Source organism: Scyliorhinus canicula, chromosome 3 (genome assembly GCF_902713615.1).
Source record: "Scyliorhinus canicula chromosome 3, sScyCan1.1, whole genome shotgun sequence".
In the NCBI taxonomy this organism is placed as follows: domain Eukaryota; kingdom Metazoa; phylum Chordata; class Chondrichthyes; order Carcharhiniformes; family Scyliorhinidae; genus Scyliorhinus; species Scyliorhinus canicula.
In genome coordinates this window covers 214,443,402-214,468,040 of record NC_052148.1, presented here as the reverse complement: position 1 = coordinate 214,468,040, position 24,639 = coordinate 214,443,402, and the positions used below count along the sequence as shown (strand labels likewise).

Below are 24,639 nucleotides of genomic sequence, written 5' to 3'. Positions count from 1 at the left end.
GGCAAAATGTAAAAATGTCAGGACATCAATTCAGGAGTTTTAATTATCTCAAAAAATAAACACCGCCCACCTGCTGAAAAGCTATAAAAATAAAAGAAGGAAAATGCTGGAAATATTCTAGGGTTGGCAGCATCCCTGGAGAGAGAGGGCGGAATATTATAGAGAGGTGGGATTGGATGTTTGCCAGGGGTTAAATCTCCCATAAATGATGGCGGGTGGGAAATCCGTGGTCCCCACTCTCCTCTGCACCAAATGGGCTGGAATTTATTCCCCTTTAAACATAATTGGAGAGTGGATGAACCATTTCCGTGGGTCCCATGCTTGTTGGGTGGGTTCCCGATGCTACAAGCTCAGTCGGAGGATCTGCAACCTTGGGAAGGATGACAGTCCCACCATCAGAGGTGGGTGCGTCTGCTGCAAGACGGGGATCACAATGGTGCCACCATCTTGAGGTGCCCCCTGAAGAGGTTTGAATTGAACAAAAAACTCTGGCTGCAGTTGACAGGCCAGCCGCTCCAAAGGATGGGCAGTGGTTACAGCAGCAGCTCGCTAATCAATGCTGCTCCACCCACAGGCACTTGCTGGGCTATCAATGTCTGAGATCCAGGCAGCACTCACAAGCAGCCCAAAGTTGGATATTCCAATTGGCTACCCATTGCTGCAGGGTGAGGAACCTGCGCTGGTGATGACCCACTGCAGGAAGATCACTCAGGCCTGGAAGTGGGGAGGCAGGTTAAATCAAGGAATTTTAGAGGGCGTTAGATGATTACTTGAATAGAAACAAGGTGCAGGATATGGGTTAAAGGCAGGGGGAAAGACTCTCAGTCATGACGCTCATTTGGAGAGCTGGTGAATACTTAATGGACCAAGTGACTTCTTCTGCACCATAACAATCCTGTGGTTTCGTGAGTTCAAGAGCAGTTATACTGATTCCAGTTCTATGTGTTTTACCTAACCTGAAGGTGAAGTTTGTAACAGCATATGGTATCTCATTTAGACCATATGCTTCAAATTTGTACAGCACTGGCATTGAGTATTATTTTTTAACTTATCAAGCAGGGCTCATGCATGCAGTCTCCTTTGCAAGTCTTCACTCCAGACAGGAAGGAAGAGTTTTTTGGCCAGGGATACAGAGTAATTGGGAACATATTCTACTAAGGCAGAAGTTGTACGGAGTTGGAGCTACTACCATCCCACAGTTTCAAGCTGCTATATTGGGGTGTCTCAATGAAGACAGGGAAAATGGAGGCTTGGGAAAGCATCTGTGGAACTGATCTGATATCCGGCAAGTGTACTTGACAAATTTCGATAAGGAGCACATGGGCAAGGGTATTCAAACTGCGTCCAATCTGATCTCTGACACGCACTAATGGTTAACAATATATGCAGTCTTTTAACTGACAAATAGGAATAGGGAACTGTGTACACTGTGATAAGTGACAAACAGGAATGGGGGCAGTGTGTGTACAGTCTGATAATTGATGAACATGAATGGGAAACAGTGTGTGCAGAGCATGATAAGTGACACACAGGAATGGGGAACAGTGTGTACAGTCAGATAAGTGACACAGGAATGGGGAACAGCATGTGCACAATCTGATACCTGATGAACATGAATGGGGAACTGCATGTATAATGTGATAACTGACACACAGGAATGGGAGACAGTGTGTGTACAGTCTGATAACTGACACACAGGAATGGGGACAGTGTGTGTACAGTCTGGTAAATGACACACAGGAATGGGGACAGTGTGGACAGTCTGGTAAATGACACACAGGAATGGGGACAATGTGTGTACAGTCTGGTAAATGACACACGGGAATGGGGACAGTGTGTACAGTCTGGTAAATGCCACACAGGAATGGGGACAGTGTGTACAGTCTGGTAAATGCCACACAGGAATGGGGACAGTGTGTACAGTCTGGTAAATGACACACAGGAATGGGGACAGTGTGTGTACAGTCTGATAAATGACACACATATATGGGGACAGTGTTTGTACAGTTTGATAACTGACAAACTTGAATGGGAACAGTGTGTACACTCAGATAACTGACACAGGAATGGAGAACAATCTGATACATAACACACAGAATGGGGATCACTGAGTGTACAGTCTGATAAGTGACTAACTGCAGTGGGGATCACTGTGTATACAGTCTGATAAGTGACTCATGAATGGGGAACAGTGTGTGTACAGTCTGATAACGAGCGCACAGAAATGGGGCCCAGTGGGTTTTTTGTCTGATAACCGACAGACCGGAATGTGGTACAGTGTTTGTCAAATTTTTTTTTTAATTCTCTTTTCCGGGATGTGGGCTTCACTGGCTAGGCCATAAATTGTTGCCCAGCCCTAATTGCCCTTGAGAAGGTGGTGGTGATCTGCCTTCTTGAACCGCTCCATATCGTTTAGGTACAACCAATGTGCTGTTCGGGTACGAGTTCCAGGATTGAATCCTGCTACAGTGAAGAAACAGTGATGTATTTCCAAGTCAGGATGGTGAGTGACTTGGAAGGGAACTCCCACATGGTGGCGTTCCCAGATAACTGCTGTCCTTGTCCTTCCAGATGGTAGTGGTCATGAGTTTCGAAGGTGCTACCGAAGGGGCCTTGGTGAATTCCTGCAGTGCATCTTGTAGATGGTGCACACGGCTGCTATTGTGTGTCGGTGGTGAAGGGAGTGAATATTTGTGGAAGGGGTGCCAATCAAAGGGTCTGCTTCGTCCTGGATATTATCGAACTTTATGAGTGTTCTTGGAGCTGCACTTATCCAGGCAAATGGGGAATATTCCATCACACTCCTGACTTGTGTAGTAGGTGGAGGAAAGGATTTTGGGAGTTAGGAGATGGGTTACCCACCACAGAATTCCTAGACTCTGACCTGCTCTGGCAGCCACAGTATTTATTTGGCTGGTCCAGTTCAGTTTATGGTCAATGGTAAACCCCCAGGATGTTGATAAGTGTCTGATACGTGACACACAGGATTGGGGAACTGTGTGTGCACAGTCTGATGAATGACACGAGGAATAGGGAACAGTGTGTGTACAGACTGATAAGTGACACAGGAATAGGGAACTGTGTGTTCAGACTGATAAGTGACACAGAGGACTAGTGTGTGCGCGGTGTGATAAGTGACACAAAGTAATGTAGGACAGAATGTGTACAGTCTGATTTCCCTTGTTTACTGGAGAGGAACAACGTTTTGAAATCATGTGACATCCAATGAAACCTTTATTTTCTTGCTGTAAATCTACCTGCCCTCAGCCATTGCCACAGGAAACGTGTTTGATTTGGTGTAAACTGAGTGTGCAGGCTCTTGGTTTGGTCCAGAATGCACTCGGTGTGTGGCCTCATGTAATTGTCTCCGAGTTTGGTGAGAGGCTACTGCCCACAGCACTTTCTCTCTCAACAGAAGGCCTTCAATGCTTGTCATGTGATTGCCAATTTCCTGCAAGGCACATCAGCTGTCCATCTTTTTGCTCACCTTCAGCTGCTCTTTCTCGCTGTCAGACCTCAGCACAGACTGGGAGGAGCTTATGCACCTACATGCACCTCTGATGAGGCATGAGAGGATCAAGAACACCAGCGCCAACAGTCCCAGGAGCAGGATCAGCACCAGCCGCATTATCTGCCCCCAGCTTCTCAATCACATGCCAACCCACAGGCCAAAGGGGTAGACATCAACATTCAGCTAGAAGGAGGCGTAATGGCAACCGAGGGCTGAGAGGTGGAGGGCCAGCTCCACAACATGCCTGAGCTGCAGCGGCTCAGATGGTTCAGATTTTCATGGCAATTTATTGCAATATTCCTTCTCAGTGGAGCAGATAGAAATGCGTTGCCAGTGGCTGATAAGTTGCCTTTCCTGGAGGACCACCCTACCCACAATGGGTCTTTGCCTATCATCAATTTGTCATAAGATGTCATCAGCACAGTAAAAGCCCTTCGGCCCATCGTGTTGTGCCAGTTGAAAGCAACCTCCTAACTATTCTAATCCTAATATCCAGCACTTGGCCCATGGCCTTGCACTCCTTGGCATCACAAGTACACATCTAAATATTTCTTAAATGTTTTGAGGATCTCTACCTCCACCACCCTTTCAGGCAATGAGTTCCACACTCCCACCACCCTCTAGGTGAAAAGGTTTTTCCTCACATCCCCTCGAAACCTGTGCTCTCTCCCTCTGCAGGTGGTGCTAGTGTTTGTAATCGCTTGTATGGTGAGGTGAAGAAAGAAAGAAGGACAACTCTGGTTTAGAGTGACTGTGAGGCATGGGGGGAATGTGGGTCTTCCTAGGGTTGCTGCAACCACAAAAATCCAAGAGCTACAGTCAATTTGTTTCACTTTCTTCTATTGCCCTTTTTCCTTTTGTGGAGGTTTGGTTTTCTTGTTCTTCATCTTAAACATTCAGACATATGAAATTAATGGACAGGACATCAGGTGTGACATCACGCTGGCTACCCTGAGGAACTCCTACAGTGAGTGATGTCTCGAGAGTGGAATGACTGACCTCCAACAAGCACAACCATCTTCCTTTGTGCCAGACATGATTTCAACCAGTGGGGAGTTTTTCTCCTGATTCCCATTGCCTCCAGTTTGGCCAGGCCTCTTTGATGCCATACTCGGTCAAATGCTGCCTTGATGTCAAAGCCAGTCACTCTCACCTCACCTCTGGAGTTTAACTGTATTGTTCACGTTTGAACCAAGGCTGTAAGGTCAGGAGCTAAGTGACTCTGGCGGAACCCAAACTGAGTGTCTATTATTGCTAAATAAGTGTCACTTGACAGCACTGTTGATGACCCCTTCCATCACTTTACTAACGATTGAGAGTAGATTGATAGGACGGTAATTGGCCAGGTTAGATATGTCCTGCCTTTTGTGTGCAGGAAATACCTGAGCAATTTTTCACATTACTGGGTAGATGGCAGTGTTGTAGCTATACTGGAACAGCTTGGCGAGGAGCACGGCAAGTTCTGGAGCACAAGTTTTCAGTACTGTTCTTGGAATATTGTCAGGGCCCATAGCCGTTGCAATATCCAGTGCTTTCAGTCATTTCTTGATATCACATGGGGTGAATCGAATTGGCTGAAGACTGACAACTGTGATGCTGTGAACTTCCGGAGGAGGCAGAGATGGATCATCCACTTGGCACTTCTTGCTGAAGATTGTTATGAATGCCTCAGCCTTGTTTTTGCACAGATATGCTGGGCATCTCCATCATTGAGGATAGGGATATTTGTGGAGCCTCCTCCTCTAGTGAGTTGTTTAATTGTCCACCACCATTCACGACCAAATGTGATAGGATTGCAGAGCTTAGATCTGATCCCTTGGTTGTGGGATCGCTTAGCTCTGTCTATTACTTGTTGCTTATGTTGTATGGCATCCAAGTAGTCCTGTGTTGGAGCTTCACCAGGTTGACACCTCATTTTTTGGTATGTCTGGTGTTGCTCCTGGCATGCACTCCTGCACTCTTCATTGAACCGGGGTTGATGCTCTGACTTGTTGGTAATGGTAGAGTGGGGGATATGCTGGGCCATGAGATTACAGATTGTGGCTGAGTACCATTCTGCTGCTGCTGATGGCCCACAGTGCGTCACAGATGTCCAGTATTGATTTTCTAGGTCTGTTCTGAATCTATCCCATTTGGCACAGTGGTAGTGACACACAACATAATGGACGGTATCCTCAATGTGAAGAGGGGACTTTGTCTCCACAAGGACTGTGCAGTGATCATTCCTTCTGATACTGCCCTGGACTGATGCATCTGTGGCAGGCAGGTTGGTGAGGATGAGTATGTTTTTCACATTGTTGGTTCCCTCAACACCTTTTGCAGTCCCAATCTAGCAGCTATGTCCTTTAGGACTCGGCCAGCTCAGTCAGCAGTCGTGCTACTGAGCCACTCTTGGTGATGGACATTGAAGTCCTCTACTCGGAGTACATTCTGTGCCCTAGGTTCCCTCAGTGCTTCCTCCAAGTGGTGTTCAACATGGAGGAGTACTGATTCATCAGCCGATGGTGGCCTGTATCTGATAATCAGCAGGTTTCCTTGCCCATGTTTCACCTGAAGCCATGAGACTTCATGGGGTTCATAGTCGATGTTGAGGACTCCCTGGGCAACTGTATACCACTGTGCCGCCACCTCTGAGTCTGTCCTGACGGTCGGACAGAACACACCCATAGTTGTGTCTTGGCGTTAACTGTAAGGTGTGATTCTGTGAGCTATGTCAGGTTGTTGCTTGACTAGTCTGTCAGACAACTCTCCCAATTTTGTCACAAGCCCCCATCTGTTAGTCGGTAAGACGTTGCAGGGTCGACAGTGCCGGGTTTGCCGATGTCGTTTCCAGTGCCTAGGTTGATGCTGAGTGATCCGTCTGGTAAGGATGGCAGATTCCCTTACCTAAAGGACATTGGTGAAGCAGCTGGATTCCTAATGGCAATCGACAGTAGTGTCATGAACCACCACCTGCCATGGTGAGTTTCAAACCCGGGTCCTCAGAGTATTACTCTGGGTCTCAGGATCACCAGTCCAGTGACAATACCACTACGTCACTGCCTCCCCAGCAGCTCAAGAAGGCAGGTCACCATCATCTTCTCAAGGGACGGGCAGCACGGTGGCGCAATGGTTAGCACTGGGACTGCGGCGCTGAGGACCTGGGTTCGAATCCCGGCCCTGGGTCACTGTCCGTGTGGAGTTTGCACATTCTCCCTGTGTCTGCGTGGGTTTCACCCCCACAACCCAAAAAGATGTGCAGATTAGGTGGATTGGCCATTCTAAATTGCCCCTTAATTGGAAAAAAAAATAATTGGGTACTCTAAATTTATATTTAAAAAAAATCTTCTCAAGGGACATTAAGGATGGACAATAAATTCTGGCTGAACCAGTGATGTCCACAACCTACGACCGAATAAAAAAAACATTATTCTGTCAGCTAGCTCTGACACCATAAAGTCACAATCATACCTCTTGGCCGAGATTCTCCGATCCTGCGGCCAAGTTCTGACGCCAGCGTCAAAAGCGGCACGAGCCACTCCGGAGTCAATGGGCCCCCAGGCCCGGCTATGCACCCCTTCCTAGGGGGCTAGAATGGTGCCGGAGTGGTGTCCGCTGCTCCGGCACTCGGAAGCCAGCGCGCTACGGCCGGCCCGAGTCCGCGCATGCGTGCCACGGCAGGCGCAAGTTCACGCATGCGCGGGGATACCCGTCTCCACGCCGGTCCCCGGGCAATATGGCAGAGCCCTACAGGGGCCGGGCGTGGAGGAACATAGACGCCCCACGGAACAAGCCCGCCCGCCAATCGGTAGGCCCCGATCGCGGGCCAGGCCAGCGTGGAGGCCCCTCCCACCGGATTCCCCCGCTCCCCCACCAGGACGGCCCCCGCAGGTCCTGCTAGGTGGGACCATATGTAACCCACGCCGGCGGGACTCGGGCGATCTCGGTGGGCACTCTTCCCGTCGAGGCCCGGAGAATCGCTGGGGGGGGGGGACTTTCAACAGCCCCTGACTGGCGTGGCGGAAATCCCGCGGGCGCCCGTGAATTGGTGCCGGAGAATCGTCGGGGCGGCGTGGCGCGATTCACGCGCCCCCCTGGCAATTCTCCGACCTGGCGCAGGGTCAGAGAATCCCGGCCCTGGTCTCTGTTGATTGTTGCCTAAAAGGCTGTTAAGAACTGTTATTACCACCAGTCTTCAGTGTTTAATCAATACGACAAACATCCTGAAGGAATAGTAAGCAGCAGTAATGGAGTCTCCTCCATGTGGAGTTCTGTTTAAAGCTGGACCCTCTAGATTTGGCTACTTAATCTTTGCTCCTCCACAACCTTTGAAGCAGGTAGATTTATATTGAGTAAGTTCTCCCAAGTTTGAACAATCTTACTGCGTCCCAGTGCCTGCTGGCTGGAGCAAGGTATAATGGGCTGGTTTAGCACAGGGCTAAATCGCTGGCTTTGAAAGCAGACCAAGACAGGCCAGCAGCGCTGTTCCATTCCCGTACCAGCCTCCCTGAACAGCAGCCGGAATGTGGCGACTAGGGGCTTTTCACAGTAACTTCATTTGAAGCCTACTTGTGACAATAAGTGATTTTCATTTAATTTTTCATTTTCATTTCGTATAAGGTCCTGGAACAAATGGGTGTGATTTAGTTGCCTCGTTGCACCTGACTTGGTGTTGGGATGAGGCCACTGAATCTCTCAAGGGGTCCCTGGTGAGTTCATAATTGATCGTTGTTTCATTTCCACACCAGTTCTTTTGCTTTGTGTGAAAGGTTTGTGATTTGTATACTTTTCTGTCAAATCTTCAAAATTCATGCTGCCACCATGTTACATTCTTCTATTTGCTGTGAATCTACCGATCATCTGACAAGATTTGGTTTAAATGTGGGCTCCTTCTTAGAAGATAGGACAACATACACACACTATTAACTCGGGGACCAAGTTGGCACTTCTGCCTTGCAGGTCTGCTGCTGTATCTTGAGCAGAGTTGCAAGTTCTACTACACCACACCCTGTCTCAGTGGTAATGACAGCCATTTAAGATACATATCCTTAAACGTACATTTACATCATATCACAATGCAATGCTGAAGTACTTTTTTCTTGTCAACTATATTATTTTGTAACTCGCAGCAGCAATTATTTAAGTTATGCCATTTTAAAATGCCTACGAAGGATCATATTTTGCTCCATTAAAATTACTTCCATAGATGAAGCTACTGGCATGTCATCAAAAAACATTTGATTATGCACCATCCAGATTTTGCTCTAATAGGACAGAATGTCAGAAACTTCCTTTGATTGAATTGCAGGTTACAACATGTTCCAAATAATTGATTAAAAGAACTATGAAGAACATTTATCTTTCTTCCAGGAGCTATTTATTGCTGTTAAGTTAAACAAGGATTAAAAAGTTGAAAATGTACATGGACTGGATTCTCCAATTCTGGGGCTATGTCCCCACGCCGGCGTGGTGACAGTGGCATTTTACGCCAGAAAAACTGGTGCAAAATGGCCACCAATTCCGCGTTTTGCTGGGTGCTAGCAGGACGGCAGTGTCGAGCATCCGGCTCTAGCTGCCGATATGCCCCGGAGAATTGCCGGGTCCGTGGCCGCGCATGCGCATGGCGGCGGCCTGCAGTGGCCGCGCCGGGCTACAGGGCGCGGCCGCTCGCAGATCCGGGCCTCGAAATAGTCTCCCCTTCGGCCGGCTTGCGCTCCCCCGACCACCCCAGCCCCGAATAATGATCCCCCTGCCCCCGGATCGGCCCTCCCCCGACTGTGGACTGAGTCCGCAACCACCACGCCGAGTTCCTGACGGGTGAGACACACGTGTCCCATGTCATCAGGAACTCGGCCAGCCGGGGGTGGACCATCAGATTAATCATCTGTCTATCTCACCTTTGAGCAGACTTACCGACCCAGCCTCTACAGCTCTCTGTGGTAAAGAATTCGACAGATACGCTACTCTCGGAGAGAAAATATTCCTCCTCATCTCTGCCTTAAATGGGCGACCCCATGCTCGAAGATTATTCCCTCTAGTCCTAGAGTCTCCCACAAGGGGAAACATCTTCTCAGCATCTATCCTGTCAAGGCCCCTCGGAATCCTATATGTCACAATAAGGTCCCCTCTCATTCTTCTAAACTCCAATGAGTTCAGGCCCAACCTACTCATAAGACAATTCCTCCACACCAAGTATCAACCTACTGAACCTTCTCTGCCTCCAATGCCAGGATATCTTTCCTTTGATCTGGGGGCCAAAACTGTTCACAGTAGTCCAGATATGATCTAACTAGTGCCTTGTATAGACTTAGCAGGAATTCCCTATTTTAATTCTCCATTCCCTTTGAAATAAAAGCCAACATTCTATTTGCCTTCCCTATTACCTGCTGAACTGGCATACTAACGTTTTGTGATTTATGCACAAGAGCCCCCACATCCCTCTGTGCTGCAGATTTCTGCAGTCTTTCTCAATTTAACTAATATTCACCTCTTTTATTCTTCCTACCAAAGTGCATAACTTCACATTTTCCTACAGCATATTCCATCTGCCAAGTTGTTGCCAACTCCCTTAACCTGCCTATATCCCTCTGTAGACTCTTTTCCATCACTCTCACCCCTTTGCCTTCCCATCTATTTTTGTGTCATCCGCAGATTTAGCAGTAGTGTATTCATTTCCCTTGTCTAAGTAATTAATTTATGTTGTAAATAATTGTGGATGTAGCAGAGATCCATGTGGCACCCCACTGGCTACAGGTTGTCATTCTGAAATGGCCCTTCTTATCCCAAGTTAGCCAATCCTCTATTCATGCTGGTATGCTACCCCCAAAATCATGGGATCTTCTCTTATTGTGGTATCTTTTCAAACGTTTTGAACATCCTTCCTCAGAGAAGGAAACAAAATTGCACACAATACTCCAGGTATGGCCTCACCAAGGCCCTGTATAATTGTAACAACACATCCCTGCTTCTATACTTGAAACCTCTCGCAATGAAGGCCAACATACCATTAGCCTTTTTTATCACCTGCTGCACCTGCATGCTTACCTTCAGCGAATGGTGCACAAGGACACCCATGTCCCGCTGCACACTCCCCTCTCATAATTTACAACCATTCAGGTAGTAATCTGCCTTTCTGTTTTTGCTTCCAAAGTGAATAACCTCATCATTACATCTTTTATAATGGGCTGTAACATTTTCCCAATGACCGATGTTAAGTTAATTCACCTGTAAGTAGTTCTTGTCTACCTCCTATTGGTAGTTTTCCAGTCATCTGGGACGTCTTCAGAATTTAAGGATTCTTGGAAGATTACTACCAGTGCACCCACTATTTCCATAGATAATAGGATACGAATTGTTATTTTTAGTAGGATATTAACTTCCTTTTAATATCTTCGGATGCAACCAAACAAATCCAGGGGACTTACCAGCCTTTAACCAGAAGAGACGGTTACTGAAAACTAAAATAAATGAAACAATGGACTTCATACTGCAGTAGCAGACTGACAGCTGATTAATATCTTCATTACACAAAACCTGATTGAATAAACAAGATACATGAAAGAATATCATCGCAGACTAGATAATTGTTGCTTTGGCTTCCTTCAAATTAAGAGCGTGACTGAACATGTTCAGGCATATATTAATTTTCTGATGAATTGATTAGAAAGCTATATTTGTGTAATGACTATTGAAAGCAGAGCGTTCACATGAGCTAGAATAATCTAGTTGATGCATGCCTACTGTTTTAACAGCCTGAGAACATCGACTCTTCAGTAGGTCAGTATAATTGGTATTTATAATGCATGTTATGACACAGATTGAATTTGGGAGGTATTGGTCAGAATTTTAACTTGGCAAATTTTGGTTTGAATCCCCCCCCCCCCCCAAAATCCCAACATGTCGGAAACTCAACATGATCCCGTTCGCTTTCAGCTTTTACCGGCATTGGGGGTGAGAAGCTCGAGATATTTGGAACAGTGCTGGAAACCCCTTTGGAGCTGTTGGGTCAGTCATTAAAATGTTAAAACAATCAATTCATTGTGTCCTTAACCCAGAATTCTGACTTTAACAAGCGATGCCTGGTTTACCTGAGTTGCACCAGAGTTAACAAGGTGAGAGCACAATGGGGAGCCATTGATCAGTGAAACTGACATGCTGAAAGGCTTCTAAAAGAGCGAAATTGCATCAGTTACTTCCCTGTCTAAGGGCTGACAGAACCCATTCTCAGACCCTGCTTTCCCTGCTTGACAGGTGATTTCCAACTTTGTGCAAGTCATTCTTCCGACCTTGGACTTTATTCATTTTGCTCTGCACTTTTCTGCTCCTAGCATTCATGGCAGCATGCTTCCTCTGTTAAGGAACTGGAGCAGCAGCCATAATAACACCATCAGCACCAGCAAGAACAGTGACTGAACAGAACTTCTTTACAATCACTGGACAGATAGAATGGACACAACGTGAAGGAGGTAATTCCCCTAGCAGGGGATTTAGACGCAGGAGATCAGCTTCCTCGACATGATGGACCAACAATGCCTCAGGAGGTTCAGACTTTTGCTGCAGGTCATTATTGACATCTGTAACCCTCTGGAACAAGACATCCTTCCAAGAGGACCAACTGTGCAAACATTGCCAGGGTCATCAAGGTCACCACAGCCCTGAATTTCTTCGCCTCCAACTCCTTCCAGGGGTCTGTTGGTGACATCTGCAGGATCTCATCTGTTCCCACCAAAGTGTATCTGCCAGGTACTGATGCCATGTATGGCAAGGCTTCCACTGCTGTTTGCTTTCACACTGTCAGATATGCAGGCCTCAGGGCAGCACGGTGGTGCAGTGGGTTAGCACAGCTGCCTCATGGAGCCGAGGTCCCAGGTTCGATCCCGGCTCTGGGTCACTGTCTGTGTGGAGTTTGCACATTCTCCCCGTGTTTGCGTGGGTTTCGCCCCCACAACCCAAATATGTGCAGGCTAGGTGGATTGGCCACGCTAAATTACCCCTTAATTGGAAAAAAATGAATTGGGTACTCTAAATTTATTTTTAAAAAGATATGCAGGCCTCACAGGTCGGCCGCAGTGGCTGTATCACAGGATACAGGGACTCATTAACTCAATGCATATGGCAATCAAGACACTCGCTGCACATCCAGCAGTCAGTCAGAAGGGATTTCGCTCCATCAATACTGAGCTGTGTTACAATTCCAGTTGATGTTAATACTGGACAAGTCAGATCCCAGAGTGAAACCTGATTGATAAATCCTAACTTTTTTTAGACCCCATGGAGAAAGATATTGAACAAATTCACAGGAGCCTGCTGATGAGCTTTTAACATGAAGAATGAAATGTTTATTAAACAAGAAAAATGAACTATATTACACCAGACAAAAAGGTTTGGAAATCTCAATACCATCATAAGAAGGTCATTCAATTTCCAATATTCATTGACCCAGCAATATCTTTACAGGAACATAAGCCAGTCAAGAGTTACCACTAGCTTGACACATAGGGAACTAGCTTTGGACTAGCACACATGCAAACATTTTTCTTCCAGTGAATTCTTGAATATTCACTTGATGCTTCTCACCCAACTTGTATCTCTCCCCAAAAACGAAATTTACTATTGCTTCAACTGCATAGCAAACACTTGGGGCGCGATTCTCCGCAAATGCGGCGAGTCGTAAAGGCTGCCGTGAAACTGGCCGTGTTTCACGGCAGCCTCCGCGCCCCCTCCCGGGACCCGATTTTCCCCCCTGGGCGGGGCTAGCAGCGGGGCCCCGTGAAGCATGGCATCGCTAAGTCCGCACGCCAAGCGTCTCGCCAGCTGACGCGCATGATGACGTCAGCTGCGCATGCGCGGGATGGACGGCTCCAACCCGCGTATGCACGGATGACATCATCACGCAGATGCGTAAAACCCGTGCATGCGCGGGCCGTCACGCCCCTCAGCCACCTCGCGGACTGATCCTGCGGGGCGGCGGAAGAACAAATAGTGCGCGGGTATCGGACCCGCTGCTCGCGATCGGTGGCCACCGATCGCAGGCCCATGCCACCCTTGGCATGGCCGTGGTGCGGCCGTGCCAATCGGTGCCATGGTTGTCCAGGACGGGCACTTTGTGGCCGTTTTCACGAACGCTGAAAGCAGGTGTGACCGCGGCCTTGAAAACGGCCGTAAACTCCGCGGTATTCGGCCCATCGGCCTGCGGAGAATCGTTGTTCGCCGTAAAAAACGGCGAGCATCGATTCGTGTCGGGGGCCGGCCAGGGGGGGGGGGGGGGGGGGCTGCAGAATAGCGGGAGGCCGTGAAAATTGTCGGGAAGGCCCTCCCGCTATTCTCCGACCCATCGTGGGCAGCGGAGAATCGCGCCCTTGAATTCCCTAAACTCAGTCCCCCAGTAGCCTTGGAATATTTCTTATCTCGAGAGAGCTGAAAATCCGTCTTCACTCTCTGACACACACTGACTGAACTCTTCCCCAATCTCTGTGTTACTGTATCATTTGACCACTGGTGCTCGGCAGAAGCACAGTTTTTCTACTTTGTTTCTTTCCCAAAATCACTAAACATCTAACCTCTTTCTAATCCATCTCTTTAACTTCAGGGGTTGTAAAACCTCATTAAAATGTGTGTATATTTATATATATTTTCTTTGGCGATCACTCACTAACAAGTATGATTGTCCGCCTAAGAATCTCCATGTTACTGGTCATAGGTTCTGTGGTCCTTGCGTGGCTAATGAGCCCAATCCTAGAGCCGCAAATTCAACCACACATTTGGCAGGTGTTTTTGGGAGGTGAGGTCAGTCCTTGGACATATATTGCTCGTATTCCTTTCTTAGTCTCCATCTCCGGACCTCCTCTTGCTTTCAGGTGTCCTCAAAGAATAGTGTCCCTGCAATCAGGAGGTTCTTCCAAGTAGGTCTCTTCTGAGCAAGGATCTTCCAGGCATTGGCGCCAATGTTCCATTCCTGCTGTTGGCCGTCAGGGTGTCTTTGATGTGCTTCCTTTGTCCTCGTTTTGTTCGGGAGCTTTCCTTGACCAGGGCAAGGAAGATTTGCTTTAGCAGTCAGGACTCTGACATCCTAAGCAGATGACTGGCCCAGCGGAGTTGGTTTTGGAAGCTCATGCCTCGATGCTGGTGCTCTTGGCTCCTTCAAGGATACTGATGTTAGTATGACTCTCCTCCTAGCTAATGAAGAGAATCAATCTCAGATAGTATTGATGGTAGCTCTCCAGGGCCTGAGGTGGCATCTGTATATAGTCCAAACCTCTGAGCCATATAGAAGAGTTGGGAGGATGACTACCTTGTACACGAGGATCTTGGTGTCAGTACGAATGTCATGGTCATCAAAGACTCTTGTCCTTAGATGTCCGGAGGACGTGCTCACAGATTGTAAATGATTTAGGATCTCTACATTAAGATAAGCTTTGGATGAGTGGTGGCTTCCCAGGTTGGGGAAATGTTCCAGGTTTGGAAGGGTTTCTCCATTGATCTTGATGGAGGGAGAGAACAGATCTTGCCTTGGGGTGGGTTGGGAAACAACTTGAGTGTTCTTGAGGTTGAGGCTCAGACCAATTCTTTGGTATGCTTTCACAAAGGTGTCAAGCATGACTTGGAGATTCTCTTCTGAGAGTGGAGATGGTGATGTCATCCGTGTACTGACGTTCCACGAGTGATGCCAATATCATTTTCTTGGATTTCAACCGGTTGAGGTTGAAAAGCTTTCTGTCCATCTTGTAGATATGGCTACTCCACCGGGAAGTTTGTTTTTGACAAAGTGAAGGATGGGGCGATGAGGATGGAGAGAAGGAAGGATCAATGACACATCCCTGCTTGATTCCAGTCTTGACCACAAAGGTTTCTGTCTTATTTCCATCGGTGTGGACAGTTGCTGACATTTTGTCATGGAGTAGTCGAAGGATGTTGATTAATTTCTCCATACAACTGACCTTAGATAGGGCCTTCCATAGCACTCCCCGATTGATTGAGTCAAAAGCCTTGGTCAGATCGATGAAGGCCATATAGAGTGGTTGGTGTTGCTCCTGTTATTTCTCTTGAAGTTGTCAAGCAGTAAAAACCATCTCCGCTGTTCCATAGTTTGGTTGGAAGACATACTGGCTTTCTGGAAGAATTTCTTCAGAGACTAGGAGAAGGCGGCTTGAGAGGATTCGGGTGATGATCTTCCTGGCGATGATTCCTCGGTAGTTCGCACAGTCCACTTTGTCTCCTTTCTTGGTGATGGCGGCATCCGGGAGGTCGGCAAAAAATTCTTCTCTGTCCCAGATTTTCAGGAACAGCTGTTGGAGATAACGGGTGATCTCTTCTTCAAGTTTGAAAATCTCCACTGGAATCCCATCCTCTCGTGCGGCTCTTTTCTTCATGTGTTTTATGGCAGCCTCGACTTCGTTCACACTTGATGGGAATTGGGAGATTTCCTCAAACACCTTCTCATCTGTGATTGTATCGTGGTTTAGGAGTTCTTTGAAGAGTCCTCTCCATTGATGGACAATATTTTCTCTTTATCTCAAGAGGGTTCTGTCCTTACTCCATTCCGGTTTGAGACCTCGGGCGTTGTGTCCATATTTTGCCTTGGTGGTAATGAAGAGGCCACGAGTGTCGTGCTTGTCAGCAAGGTTTTACAGTCCTTAGCTTTCTCAGGTTACCATTGGTTCTTGATTTCCCTAGTGCTTCTTTGTACCTCCGCCTTTGCTGATTGATGAGCTCTCCTCTTTGTCTTGTTGGTTGTGTCATTTTACCAAGTGCGGAAAGCTTTTCTCTTCTCGCTGGTGAGGTTTTGAATGGTGGGGTCATTCTCACATAACCAGTCTTGGTCTTGTAGGCAATAGTTTCTTCCACTCTGCTCACCCCCCCATCGGGAAAGGGTTAGAAAAGTAACCCTAAAACTAGTCCATTCTGTCTCCAACTTGGCTGGAAAACTGCACCCAGCAAGCTCATCTACCTTCAATCAGAAAATCAAAGTTAATTTTGGAACCTAGAATGTACGAACCCTCATTCGACTTGAATGGAGAACTGCTCTTGTTGCCTGTGAACTCAGGCACTTTAACATTGATGTCGCTGTCCTGCAAGACACCTGAAGAGCAGGTGAAGGGAAGCTGAGGGAAGGTGCCGGTGGTTGCACCTTCTTCTGAAGAGGAAAACTCAAGGATCAGCCCAGGATGCATGGAATCGCCATCAAGAATAAACTCGTCAGTCGACTCTCAGAGTTCCCTGTCGGCCTCAATGAGTGTTTCACATCCTTCCATCTGCAACTTGCCAAGAATCATCAGGCAACGGCCGTGAGTGCCCAAGCCCTAACTCGAAATGCTGATGCGAGTGATGAGTCCAAAGAAGGCTTCCACTCCACCCTCGACATCATACTCTCCAACATTCTGAAGGAAGATAAGATAATCCTCCTTTAAGTGGATCTTAAAGATGGCTGCTCAGTCATGAAGAAAGCTGTTGAAACCCTCTCCTGTTCCTATTCGAAGAGCGAGACAACTGAATCAAATTCCACCGCCTACATGCGGTCCGAAGCTAGGGACTTCAAGATCTCACGGTCCTGTCCCCTCACGTCTCACCGATCGCCACAGGATTTTTCTGTGTGGGGGTCGTGTTGGTTTCCATGAGGTAAATGCCCTGTGCGGGACATCATTTTACTTGGGTATGCCGTTGCACATCACCAGACATATGGGCAGGATTCTCCATCGGCCAACGCCGAAATCAGAAAACACAATTGGGCGGAGAATCAGTTTTGATGCCGATTTCATGTCAAATCACAATTCCCAAGTGCCTCGACAGCGGCGTCAATGCGTTCCACTCCACACGTACATTAAATGCTGTTGGAATATCATTAGCTGGCCTGACCTGGTATTCTCCGGGGCCTCTGCGATTCTCCGCCTCCACTGGAGAGAATTCCCTGTGGCGAGGTTGACTTGTGCTTTTAAAAGTTGTGAAACAGGCACCGTGGCTGCTGAGGGAGAGAGAGGAAGTATGGTAAGTGTCCAACATCGCCCTAGTTTGCTGATAGTTGTGCTACTAGCTCTGCTGCACTTCAGTGAGGTGTTGAATGGCCAAGATGAGGTTCAAAATGGCAGACTGAGTGTTATGGCTATTTGCCTGGACCAGTCGGTTCCCTGCCACATCTCATTCAACATGCAGATGGCCACACTTTCCATGAAACAAATGCCTGGGACATCATGGAATTCATGGTAGAGACAGATTCCTCCAATCACATTCACAGGATGCACCTCTGTAAATGCTGACAGATCCTCACACACGTTCTTGCTGCTATGGAATTGTTGACCTTGTAGAATTGTTGACCTGAGGCACAGCACCTGTGTCCAGCTGAACATAGCTAGTTGTGCTCTGTGCCCTCCAACAGGGACTCTCCACTTCTATCCCTGTCCATTGGATCCGGTCCTGCTCACATGTGATGCACCCCTCCTCACACGACAACGTAAACATCTCTATTGGACACCACACCAAGGTGTGGGTGCACCAGTCATGTGACAAAGCTCCCCTCAGAGTGCACACACTCTTCTGAGGACACCTTGGCCTCCTCCCAGCCCAGTTTTGCCATCAGGCTTGGAGGACCGGTGGGAGATGAAAGATATTTAGATTTAGGATGTTGCCTGGTATGGAGGGTGCTGGCTATGAAGAAAGGTTAATTAGATTAGGATTGTTTTCGTTGGAAAGACGCAGGTTGAGAGGGGACCTGATTGAGGTTGACAAAATTATGAGAGGTATGAACAGGGTGGATAGCAACAAGCTTTTTCCAAGAGTGGGGGTGTCAACTACAAGGGGTCACGATTTCAAGGTGAGAGGGGGAAAGTTTAAGGGAGATGTGCATGGGAGGTTTTTTACGCAGAGGGTGGTGGGTGCCTGGAACGCTTTGCCAGCGGAGGTGGTAGAGGCGGGCATAATAGCATCATTTAAGATGCATCTGCACAGATATATGAACGGGCAGGGAACAGAGGGAAGTAGATTCTTGGAAAATAGGCGACAGATTTAGATAAAGGATCTGGATCGGCGCTGGCTGGGAGGGCCGAAGGGCCTGTTCCTGTGCTGTCATTTTCTTTGTTCTTTTGAAATGGAAAAGGCTTCAAACTCTAAAATCAGCAAATCTTGACATTTCATTAAATGGTATGAGTATTGTCTGTGTATTTCCTTTGCTCCCAATTATTTTCTTTTTATTATTTTTGTCTGTGGACCCATAATCAGGATTTGTCTTTAAGCAGAAGACTGTTGAAACAGGCCGCTTGCCAGGACATTATATTCCCAGGTTTTACTTTTAGAGAGGAGAAACCAGACTCCTCAGGGCCAAGTGGATCTTAGGAACCAAATTTGGAGGAACTTTGTTTGATTAATTAACTGGAAATAGTGGGTTGGCCAGGGATGTTGTTCTGCCTGACAACATTCAGTGATTGGTTCCTGCGTGATGCTTTCTGAGAGAACTTAGCAGAAGTGTTTAGACATTGGAAGTGAAAGGAACAGTGGGTGGGAAGCTCCGCCCCGCCGCACCACATTTCTGCCTCACCACGCCGGCGGAATGCTCCGTTAAGCTGGCCGGTCAATGGGATTTCCCATTGTGGGGCAGCCCCACGCCGTCGGGAAACACCGGGTGCCGGCAAAAAGGGGCATCCCGGCCTGTCTCTCTCCTGCTTGCTGAAGTGAAAGAACTGTTCTATTGTTCTGAAAGCAATGAGTGCCTGGCACACCCTTTGCTGTAAACCTGAAATGATGCTGAGTCTCCAGAGAAGGTAGACAACATTGCCAGAGAAAACCATCTCAAGCCTAGAAGGAAGAAGTACCAAACAAAAGTGTTCAGAAAGACATTGACTGGAAATCATCCCAGTGCATCAGAGATCATTATTCTTTTATTTTTATTAATACTTTTTTTCCCCTTTCCACAATCCTTTTCCCTCTGTATTGTTTGTCTGTGTGTGCATGAAGGTAGAGAGTGGGGCAAGTTAGGAAGGGAGGCTGGGAAAGGGGTAGTAGATAGCCCGCTACATTTTTCTGTCATATGCTGTACCCAATAAACATTTACATGTGTTTTAAAGTTACAAACCTGGTGATTGTAGTTTATTGGGCTCAACCAAAGACCTCGGCCATTTTAAAATAAAGTGCAATTTCATCTGTGTTGCGACTCTGGGTCGAGTGGGGCTGGAATTGACCGCACACTAGCCCAGGGTGTTGTGACAATGGTGATAACAATTCAACATGAGAGACTGTTATGTACTAAATTGCAGTATGATATCTAATCCTGTCACCAGGTATGTGGGTGTGCCCCATTTCCCTATTGTCAATGTCCATGGACTCTGCCAACTTGCCGATCTCCAAGGCCTCACCCCCTGCAGTAGTCAGGTGCCTATCCTTGCATGGCCACCCCTACGACCTGAGGTCCCTTTAAATAGAAATCCTTTCATTGACTGGAGCGGGTCATCGTGCCTGCACTCTGTGACTGGCTGCAACACTGGGAAATGGGTGCTGAGTTAAAGAGCCATGGCAAAGTCCATTGCCGCAGTAAGCTGGAGCTTGGCCAGCTGCCGGCTCCCCTACTGTGAAGGGATTAGTTCCCCGGTGTCTGTGTATTAAACTGCAACTGAACACATTGCTTTATCACTTGGTCAACACCTTGGGTTGGGATCTAAGAGCACATGATTTGGTCATAGTATATTGAGTTTTTCACAACAGTTCTTTTCTGCTAGTCACAAACGCAGAACAGCAATCCTAATCTACCAGTAACATAAAACATATGGTGCTAGACAAGTAAATTAATTCACTGTTACGAAAACCCACTCCCAATGATTCAAAGTCCATTTTGCACCAAAAATTATGAATTATCAAATAACTTCAATGGAACAAATTTAATACTAAAACCTGAATGATCAGATCATTTGAATTAGTCGCTTTGAATTAGCATTTTGAGGAGTGGATTGGTTTTCAGTGCTACATGCAATAGATAATTTATTGTGTTTCATGCTGGTGCATTTTAAATCCCAAACGAAGGTTATGAAATGTGGACATGGATTAATGCTGAACGATTAGTTCATGTTTTCTGAAAAATTAATTGAATGGTGATTGTTAATACTGAAGATTAAAGTAAGTCACAAGGAGTTGGTTTGCCTCTTTCAAGGAAAGCTTAGCTGCGTTATTTTATCTGGCACGATTTCTTAATCAATTGATCTACTAAGCACTGTCACACCTGATTAAAAACATCTCAGACTTGGAACAACAAATCAATAATCTGTTTCTTCAAACCTTCTTGTGGTTTTGGAAATAACCTGAGCCATTTTTACAACCAGCCATATATCTTCGAGGTGACAGTAATCAGTTGCTTCTAAGTCTATAATGTGAGTTCAGTTAATGCTTTTCCTGGCTTGAGTACGTCACCGGCTGATACCACATTGCACTTTCCAGGCCTCGCTATCGTTATCGCATTGCCAATGTTATTAAAACAGTCCACGATGTGACAAAGGAAGACATAAAATGCTAAAATGGTTAGTATTTTGGGTTAATCAGGCCCGACAATGAATATTTGTGACAAAGTTGGAGGGCGGAATTCTCCGCAGGGGGTCGAATTCGTGAAGGGTGTCGTAAACTCGGCCGAGGTTCACGACGGCCTCGGAGCCCGCTCCCCGCACCTAATTCACCCTCACCCGGGGGGCTAGGAGCGGGCCTCCGTCTTTCCCGGCCGCGACCTTGTCGCGCCGAGAATGTGAAGTCATCCGCGCATGCGCGGGTTGCCGGTTCCAATCCGCGCATGCGCGGATGACTTCATCGCGCAGACGGCACGAACCCGCGCATGCGCGGTTCCGTCATTCTCCACCGCCGCCCGGAAAGACATGGCGGCTTGATCTTGCGGGGTGGCGGAGGGGAAAGAGTGCGTCCGTTTTGGACGCTGGCCCGACGATCGGTGGGCACCGATCACGGGCCTGTCCCCTCCCGAGCACAGTCGCGGTGCTCCCGTCCAAATCGGCCCCCAGGTGCCCCAAACGGGCATCCGGTGCCCGTTTCACGAATGCAGCGACCAGGTGTGGTTGCTGCCATGGTGAAACGGGCATGAAGGGCTGGCCGCTCGGCCCATCGGGCTCGGAGAATCGCCGTTCGCCGTGAAAAACGGCGAGCGGTGATTTTTCCGAGCGGGGCGGGGGGAGAATCGTTGGGGGCGCCAGGTGGGCCTAAAAATTGTCGGGAGGCCCTCCCACGATTCTCCCACGCCACAGAGTATTTTTTAAACATATTATTTGGATGAAAGGAGGGGCACTTGGCGTGTAAAATATAAGAAAAATAATTCCCTGCGTTTCCTTTTTCCTTCAAAAACCACAAGACACAGAATTGGTAAAAGAGAATCACAGTTACAATAACCCACCGAACAAAGTAGAAATTACATTAGCAGAAATTGTTACAGAGGGAAAGCGAGCAGAATCACTCTGAAAACTAGTGCAAACAAAGCTTAGGACAGATGAAAATAATGTCAGACTGCTTTCTTTGGCCGCTTGCCAATTTTATACAGAAAGGTTCTTTCTAAATGTCAAAAAGTTTTATCACTGTTCGTAATTAAAGTCACACATGTGCATGCCTTTGACAAATACTGTCATGGGAGGGGAGGGGGGGAGGGAGGGTGTCACCAATATAGTCTTATTTACAAAACAGAGGATCTGGGGAGTGCGCAGTAAAGTGGAGCAGGTGATCAGCCATGATTGTATTGAACGGTAGGGCAGGCTCAAGGGGTCATGCGGTCTACTCCTGCGCCTATTTCCTATGTTCTTACCTGCATCCATTTGGGTTTTTTTAGAAGTAAGACCTTCCGAGTCTCTGAGGTAATCATTGTGTCTTTTCCTGACAAACTTCATATCAGATTGTACCTTAGGTTATTGTAATGGAATCTCTGCACCCCAGTGGATCTGTAAAAGAATCTTAGGTTCAAGATCATCATATTTCATTTTTTGTTCGCTGACTAGCTCTTCATGTCTGTCGCTCCGTACCGTGCAGCCTGGTTATAATGATTAATATGAACAGCCCCCAGTGACCACCATAACTGAACAATGACTAAATCAGAAGGTTACAATCCCATAATGCCATGCAGGTCGGCTGTTAACTGAAACTCAAACTACGCTCTGGCAATTTACACGGCAGATCAATATTCAGCTAATGCTGCTGAACCTGCTAACAGGGAGCACAGAGATAGAACCATTTCCGAACGTGTTAGAATTACACAACAGCTCCATCAGCACCTGTAAAAAGAAAAAACAGGCTTATGTTTTGAGCGCAGATCATAACTGGGAACTGAAGGGTAAAGGAGCTTCTTAATAAAACTCAATAACATGAGGGAGGAAAATAGTTCAAAATATATGCAGAAATGCTGAGGCTGTCACAGAGAGGAGTTAGCAGTTTGAGCGATCTGCAGACAGGTTTTTTAAAAAGTCGGAAAGTGGTGAAAACTTATGGAGGCTGCAGGAAGATCATCTCAAGAAGGCATGAACAGAACAAAAGGGCATGAAAACAGCTGGCTGACGTGGTTAAAAAAGGATGGGGCAAGGAAAATAAATGAAAGGATATGTAAGGAATAGGAAAGAAAGTGGGGCAAAAAAGATTTAAAAAAAGGACATGTGAAATATAAACCTGATACAATCAGTAGACCCACCAGCATTCGCTTCGAGCAGCCCTGTGCAATATCATTGGTACTCGCAAGAAGATGCATCTCCCTATTTGGAAAGATACAATCCTTAACACAATATCCAATCGGCCGCATGCTCACAGGAACGAGATAACAGCATACAATTAATTTAGGGAACAAATTTAACCAGACCCACCTGGTGGAAATTTAAACTCCCTTTGTCAGTAAAGAATTGAGAGGACGTTTGATCCTTAACTAAAGTGTTACTGGCATTTAGACATTGCTCAGCAGGATATCATGCATGCACGAAGCATGTCTGTGCAGAATTGAGTCCATCAGATCGTAAGTAATTACAGCAGGGGTAAGCCATTCTGCCACTCAAGCCTGCTCCACCATTCAATAAGATTATGGCTGATCTGATTGTGGCCTTTGCTGTACTTTCCTACATAACCCCCAAAAGCCTTAACCCCTTCGTCAATCTCTAGGGAGCATTTAATCTGCCAGCTTTGGCCATTCCAATGGAGATCCTTGTGTGAAACCAGCATGTGTCTTACAAGTAGCGACAACGCACTAAAATCTGTTTCAAATGTCTGCTTTGACTTCAGGTGACAGTAAAAAACTGATCAGATTGTTTCAGCCTTCTGTTCTATACCTCTCTCAATTTGTATTCCCATTGACCTCAAATGGCCCTTGTCCATTTCTGGCACTGGTATTGTTCTTTTTCACTGACTACCATATCTTTTTTCTTTCAGGGCGATGTCAGGTTGAAGCTGCAGAGCCAGGTAAGGATGAATTTCTTTTAGTTTCCCTGTACCTCTGTCAACAATTTTGGATGATTATGCAAGACAATAATTAAGCCAAATTCACTCAAATGCTCGGCAGAAGTGTCAGTTTATGTACAAATACTGGCGATTGAAGTTTCTTAATTGTCATCTCATTAAGCAATATGATTATCATTGTATAAAGTGGGGTGCGTAAAAATAAATTATTCATCCATTCACATCGGGAATGCTGGCCAGTTATTTTATTTCCATACTGATGTTTTTCATTACCTTGTAATATTTTGCACACTGGGGGAGAGAAATTCATTCATGTTCTCGCAGCCCTGGGCAGATACACCTCGATTCCTCACGGACAGGCCGTGCAGCGAGGTCATCACAGGAGCTGTACTGCCTGGCCCTGGGAAATTGAGGTGAGTCTCCATAGTGCCACTGGTTACCTAGGAAATTTCTCTCCAAGTCTACATCAATGCCCAATTCACCCTAACTGGCATATGCTAATGTTTTTACTTTACACAAACTCACTACCAATCCTCTATATCCCGTACCAGCCTCCCCGGACAGGCGCCGGAATGTGGCGACTAGGGGCTTTTCACAGTAACTTCATTGAAGCCTACTCGTGACAATAAGCGATTTTCATTTCATTTTCATTTCATATCAAATCATTTAAATATACCCTTCTATTCCTTTCTCCCATGTACTTTTCTCTCATACCCTTAAATGTATCCATACGATTCATCTAATCCTTCTGATAGACGTTC

General features: G+C 46.8%; 1 protein-coding gene across 1 annotated transcript in view; it reads left to right on the top strand.

Annotated features, from left to right (window-relative positions):
• cpz (carboxypeptidase Z) overlaps positions 1-24,639 on the top strand; it is a 64,411-nt gene that overhangs the window by 1,641 nt on the left and 38,131 nt on the right. The window contains exon 2 of the mRNA XM_038792141.1: positions 23,852-23,881. Within this exon, the coding sequence (XP_038648069.1) occupies positions 23,852-23,881 (30 nt within the window). The remainder of the gene's footprint in view (positions 1-23,851; positions 23,882-24,639) is intronic.